We start from the raw sequence: 6,796 nt of genomic DNA, 5'->3' as shown, positions 1-6,796 counted from the left end.
TGGACAGGTGTCCCATGATCTCAGCCGTATGTGAAATTCATGAGCAAAATAAATTGACGGACAGAATAGATGCAGAGACTTGGAAGCATGGGTCAGACTGAGGGATCTCAGAGGAAAGGGGGGAGGAGGTGGGGGAGACCGGAAAAGATTAATCAGAGAACTTCTATACATATGTGCGTAACCCATGGGCACAGGCAATAAATAGTGTGGGGAAGGCCAGGGGGTGGTGGTGGAGGGGACCCACGGGGGGGAAAAAGGGGATGTCTCTAATACTTTCAACAATAAAGATACATTAAAAAAAAAAAAAAGGCGTCTTGCATGGTTGACCAGCAGTAGTCTCTTCGACAACAAGGCCATGCCCAGAACCAACACTGTAGCACCAGCTGGCACCAACCAACCATGTCAGTATCTTGGGCAACCTGGCAATTTTCCCAGGAGGAAACTATAATAAAACAGTCTTCCACAGTTAACTATGGTGGAAAAATGCGTGTGTTTGTCATGGGAGGCTCTTAACCTTTGTAAGGTTTAAGAGCAAATGTCAATTAAAAAGAACAGTTCCCCACCCTGCCTGGTGTGGCTCGGTGGTGAGAGCCTCGGCCTGCGCAGCCGAGGGTCCCAGGTTCAGTTCCCCGTCGCTGGGTTTGTAGGTTGGCTCCTTGCCCGCCCATCAGGGCCCGTGCGGGAGGCAACCAATGGCTGTGCCTCTCTCTCACATCGATGTTTCTCTCCCTCTCCCTCCCTCCCTTCCACTCTCTTTAAAAATCAATGGAAAAAATATCCTCACGTGAGGGTTAACAAAACAAAAGAATTGGCAAAGGAGATCACAGTGCCCTCTCGACCGATTCCCTTGAGACAGACACCCCAGTGTTGGCAGAAGCCACCACATAAGGGCCGAATGAGATGTCTTATGCCCGATGTTATTGCCCCCAACTTCCACGAGGGCTGGGTCACCCTATAATATCTGGGCATCAAATATCTGGACATCAAAACAATTCCTCAACTATCTGGGCATCAAAACAACTCAACACGGACCCTGAATGCCCTGAGATTTCCAGCCTCCAAGGACACGTCAGTCTCACGTCCAACCCAGTCATCCCTCCGGGTGACCCTGTTCCCCCTAAACCAGGCCATCGTGGCCGGAAAACCTGAGCGGGAAGGAATATCACGAGCTCCACGTGGATATCCGTGGGTTTCCCTTGTAGGAAACATCGGCTGGAAAGAGTATTCACAGCATCACCCGCCAAGTCCCGCCTTGACCCTCCCGTGGTGAATTGGTTGGGGTGACTCCATACGCTGACTTCTGTCCTAAATGAGAGCCTCTAAGCCACGTGAAGAAAAAGCTCTCCTCCTTTCAAAATGAAGCGTCTTGCCCGTCTGGTGCGGCTCAGTGGTCGACCCATGAACCAGGAGGTTACGGTTCGATTCCCGGGTCAGGACACAGGCCTGCGTTGTGGGCTCGATCCCCAGTAGGGGGCGTGCGGGAGGCAGCCGATCGACACTGTTTCTCATCATCGATGTTTCTCTCTCTCCCTCTCCCTTCCTCTCTCTGAAATCAAGAAAGACATATGTGTTTTTTTTAAAAAGAGGATTGTCTTCGGGACGTCTCGTGCTGGCCAGGAGACATCAGCTCAGGTAGATGGTTTAGGTTTCAAACAGCGTAGATGCAGAACAGACCCGCCTTTGAGAGGAGGGCCTGTGGGGTCCTGGATGCAGTATTATCCTAGACCCATTTCACAGCCACCCTCACTGAGGTCCCCCCGATGACCGGTTTTTGTGAAAGTCCGGGCGCGAGGAGTCTAAGGAGAGGAAAAATACAGAATGGACGCACCCAGCTACCAGCAACCTGTCACACCAATACCAGTTTCTCAACCTCAGCTCTACTGACGCTGGGGCTGGTGACTCTCTGATGCCGGGCGCCCTGTGCGCTGTAAGGCGTGGAGCGGCCTCCCTGGTTTCCACCCACCAGGTGCCAGGCGCAACTCTTCCATTGTCACAACCAAAAATGTCCTCTGGCATCATCCAGGGTCCCCGGGATGGATGGATGGATGGATGGATGGATGGATGGATGGATGGATGGGTGGGTGGGTGGATACAGAGATGATTGGCAGATGGGTAGATATTAGACAGAGGATGGGTAGCTGGACAGATAGATTAATAAGTGATAAAGAAGACAGGTTAGATTTAATAGATATATACATTAGATAAGTGATTAGATAGATGATAGATAGTAGATAGATAAATGATAGAGACAGAGAGACAGGACATCTGGGGCTGGAGACTTTCTGACGTGGGGCGTCCTGTGCACAACTGGATGTTGAGCAGCCTCCCTGGTCTCCACCCACCAGGTCCCCGGAGCACCCCATCCTGAGATATGACAACGAAAAATGTCTCCGGACATTTTTGCAAGTGTCCCCTTATGGGGGAAGCTGGGCTCCACCCAAGGTTGAAGCCACCAAGGTCCTTTCCTGGCCTCTTCCCGTCTCCACCCTTCCCTGTCCCTCAGGAATTTCTGAAGAAACCCTGGGACACGGGGCCCCGGGTCCCAAGGACTCTGAAATCAGGCCAGCGTGATTAGCTTCCAATGTGGAGATCTGTCCCCGGCCTCCAAGGACTCCTGTAGGCGGAATGGAAACCAAGCCAAAGGCATATTTCTATCAGAAAGTGTGTCTGAGCTCCACAGGCCAGAAAACAAACTCTCCCGATAGAACATCTGTATCCTCAGAACAGCCCTTTCCGGTCATCCCCAGGAGGACCAGGTTGGGGGGGGGTCGGGGAGGAGCCACCACAGATTTCTCTGCTCTTTTGGGGCCCCGTCATCACCCCTGTCCCCGAGCTCGTTGCCCCCACGCCCATCACTGCCACCAAGCAAACACCAGCTTCCGGAAAGCATTAAGCTAAGTACACTGTGCATAGCAATCAGGGGATTCCGGTGAACAGTGCTGTGGGGTTTTTTTATTTATTTTTAGTTTAGTTTTTTCTAAAAATTTCAAAATGATTTGTTTGGGGGCCCGAAAAATACAAGGCTGCCCTGATGTGCAATCCCAGACTGACCAGAGAACCATTAACTGGAGACAGTCACCGTGACCAGCAGTCACCACTCTACCACCCTGAGTTTTTAATTTTTTTTTTTTTTTTTGAGAGAGAGCGGAAGGGAGGAAGGAAAGGGGTGTGGGCACAAGAGAGAGAGAAACAGTGATGTGAGAGAGACACATCTGTTGGTTGCTTCCTCAGGCACCCCAACCAACGCCAAGGATCAAACCGGCAACCCAGGCACGTTCCCTTGACTGGGAATCGAACCCGAGCCCCCCTGGTGCACAAGCCCACGCCCTAACCACCCAGAGTTTTAAAATTCCACAACAGCCACCATTCTTGGGGCCCCGTGTCCCATGGGCCTGCTTGGATATTTCTGTTCCACGACCCACGCTTGGCCAACCAGAACCATGTCGGACCCATTTCCCTGGAGCTTGGCACATAGTAGGTGCTCAGAAAAAAGCAAGAAAGGAAAAAAATCTATGAGAAATAAAGACACGTGTAGCCGCCGCAGGGATAAATCAGAAACTTTGGAGGCAACCGGTGCTGTTGGAACAAATGCATCACACACAGAAAACAAAGGAAACAAACAAATAAGCAAAACTATGGGGAAATTCTTTCTGGGCTGGGGCAGCCGGATAAGATGAGTAAGAACATTTTAGGAAGGAAAGAAAGAAGCATGGGCACGTCCCCTATGGATCCAGGCTAAATTTTCTCCAGAGTCACCAACTAGGCCTGCTGGGGGGGTGGGGGGGTGTCCTTGTCCTGTTTCTGGTTCCAAAAATATTATCTCCCGCCCATCAGACCAGCCCTGAAACTCCACGCCCGCACCTCTGGCCACTTAAAAGCGGAGCCCTATCAACCGAGCACAAACAACGCGCCAACGTTCACTGGAGAAAGTTATAAAATGCCTGGGTCTTGGCAGGATCCCAACTTTTCCTTTTAAAAAAGAGAAACAAAGTAACTTATATGCGTTTATGCCTAACCCAGGGACACAGGCAACAGTGTGCAGAAGGCCTGGGGGGGAGGGGGCGCGTCTGGGGGGAGGGGCGCAATGGGGGAGGGGCGCGACGGGGGAGGGGCGCAATGGTGGGGGAGAGCGCATCTGGGGAGAGCGCAACGGGGGGAGGGCGCAACGGGGGGGGGAGGGCGAAACGTGGGAGGGCGCAACGCGGGGTGGGGCACAATGGGGGGAGTGCAATGGGGGAGGGCGCAACGGGGGGTGGGGCACAATGGGGGGAGCGCAATGGGGGAGGGCGCAACGGGGGAGGGGGCACAATGGGGGGAGTGCAATGGGGGAGGGCGCAACGGGGAGTGGGGCACAATGGGGGGAGCGCAATGGGGGAGGGCGCAACAGGGGAGGGGGCACAATGGGGGGAGCGCAATGGGGGAGGGCGCAACGGGGGAGAGCGCAACGGGGGAGGGCGCAATGGGGGGAGGGGCGCAATGGGGGAGAGCGCAATGGGGGAGGGGCGCAATGGGGGGAGAGAGCGAATCTGGGGGAGGTCTCAACGGGGGAGGGGCGCAATGGGGGAGGGGCGCAATGGGGGGGAGCAATGGGGGGAGGGAAATGGGGGTGTATCTGTAATACTTTTAACAATACAGATTTAAACTTTTTTTTTTTAAGTAAAGCAAAAACACCAGGAATAGGCCAGGCCAGCCGTGGGGGAGTGTGTGGGGGGGGAATGGGGAGGCTGGTTATAACGGATTTTCTGGCTGTGGAAACTTTCCCTGTGTTTCCTTAACTCTCCCCTGTAACACAGAGGCTGTCTGCTGAGAACACGTTTTTGGGGCCGCCCGGTCTATCCCCCGCCCCGTGCGCCCCGCGGGCGCTCAAGGCCCCGTGGCCTAGCTAGAGACACGGCGTGTTTTTTAAACGTTTCCAAGGCTCTGGCTGGTGTCTAATATTTCCCTTCCCCCGTCCCCCCAGCGGCTGAGTTGTCTGGCTCCAGCGCCCTGTCCAAATTTAGGCCCGGGACGCAGGGCGTGGCGGCGAGTCGCCACCGCGCCCCAAACAAAGGAGCGCGCTGGGGAACCCGACCCCGTGCGAGCGCGCAAAGCCGGGGCCGGGGGGAAGGAAGGTGGTCCCCCGGGTGGGGAAGCCGAATGCCACCGCTCCCCCCGGCCAGGCCCCTTGCGACTTTTCAGAGGTGGAGATTTTTGAAAACTAAAGCCGACGTGTTCGCCTCTGGAGTGAGTCCAAAGCGGCCCGGAGAGAGACATTTAGAGGAAACACGGAGCGGCCCCTTCCTTGGGTCGTTGGCCACTCGTGGGCACCGCGAGTCCCGCCCGGCGGGGAGAGCCTGGGTGTCCCTGGTGCGCCCCCTCCGTGCGCCCCCTCCCGCACCGCGCGCCCGCGGGCCTCCCCGGGGACCCGATGCGCCCCCTGGGTCCCCAGCGGCCGCGCCGCACGCTCACCCGTGTCCGACACCGCGGCGCCCAGCAGGCCGAACAGCAGCAGCGCCAGGACCGCCCGGCGCGCCATGGTGAGCCCGGTGCAGCGCAGGGACGGCGCCCAGAGTGGAGCGCGTGGGCAGCGCCGGCTGCAGGACGGGTGCCCCTCCTCCCCCCGCCCCCCCGCCATCCCCACCCCTGGGCGGAGCCTGGGTAGGAAAAGGGGCGCGGCGCTGTCACCCAGCCCCGCCTGCTGCCCCCGCCCCCGCTGTGCCACCCAAAAGCCCAGAGTCGAGCGCGCGCGCCGAGCTAGGAGGGGACAGCCCGGGTCCCCCGCTGGGCCGCCTAGACGGGGGGAAAAGTGTGGGGACTCCCTACTTGTTCTTAACGGGGAACCCCAAGGCTGCTGGGAAAGTGTGGAGCCAGGTCCCCACGCCTTCTCTTCTACCACCCTTTAAAGGGGATCCCCCAGCGCGGTCTCTCTAAGAAACCCTCTCCCTTCTTAGCAAACTGAGGGGACCCACTATGTCTCTACAGGCCCTAAGGAGACACCCCCTCCCCAAGAGAGAATGCGTGAAATCCTCTACTTTTTGGGAAAAATTGGGGGCTCCCTGCCTCTTCACGCACTCCCCTCCCCCCAAGTCCAGATTGGATTCAGGAGCCCTGAGTACCGGTGGGGGTTTGGGGGCACAGGGCAGACCCCCAAGTCCCAAGCCTGACCAAGGACTGCCCTTTGAGGGGCTTCCAGTGTCCGAAAATCCCCTCAGGCCAGGGCGTGTCTCCCCTCTCCCATCTGAGGCCACACACACCCTGGTGGGGGTCTCTGGTGACATTCAAGGGCCACCCCTGAAGTGTGGCTGTCCCAGGTTCACAATATATAATACTTTTTTTTTTTTTTTTAATGAAGATATTCGCTTAAAATTCTGTCCCTGCTCCTGCAAGATCCCTGGACAACATCTCAGGCCGTGAAATATCCCTGAGTCACATTCTGGCCGTCCACCCCCCGACACGTATCCAGGTCCTGTGACTACACTTGTACCTCTTCCCAGGATGAGTCAGGGCCCTCCGGCTGGCCCTGCGGACGGTGCCCTGCTGAGGCCAGCTGCTGGCACTGTTGGGACACAGGGGAAAGGACAGGGGTTAGGGCGGAGGCTGGGCGGGGGCGGGGAGACCTGCAGGCCACGCCCACCTTGGGCTGTGCCCCAAAAAGCTCGCGCACCTGACAGGTGCAGGCGCCTGACAGGCACAGCTCATCTCAGGGAGGTTTTTCTTCTCTTGGTCAACAGAATTGCAAAGACATGCAGACAATGTATCCTTTTGGGGGGAGGGGAGGCAGACACCCTGCTTTCGAAAGTGTTACTTTGTTTCCTTT

At 56.6% G+C, this 6,796-nt stretch overlaps 1 protein-coding gene across 1 annotated transcript in view; it reads right to left on the bottom strand.

Moving 5' to 3' along the window:
- LOC308552017 (CD99 antigen-like) overlaps window positions 1–5,611 on the bottom strand; it is a 22,086-nt gene extending 16,475 nt beyond the window's left edge. The window contains exon 1 of the mRNA XM_081126975.1: window positions 5,449–5,611. Coding sequence (XP_080983101.1) covers window positions 5,449–5,515 — 67 coding nt within the window. The 5' untranslated portion in view covers window positions 5,516–5,611. The remainder of the gene's footprint in view (window positions 1–5,448) is intronic.
- Between the last annotated feature and the right edge of the window lie 1,185 nt (window positions 5,612–6,796).

Source organism: Miniopterus schreibersii (genome assembly GCF_964146895.1).
Source record: "Miniopterus schreibersii genome assembly, chromosome: Y".
Lineage (NCBI taxonomy): Eukaryota > Metazoa > Chordata > Mammalia > Chiroptera > Miniopteridae > Miniopterus > Miniopterus schreibersii.
The sequence above is the reverse complement of the archived record's forward strand: the minus strand, read 5'-3'. Positions and strand labels throughout refer to the sequence as shown.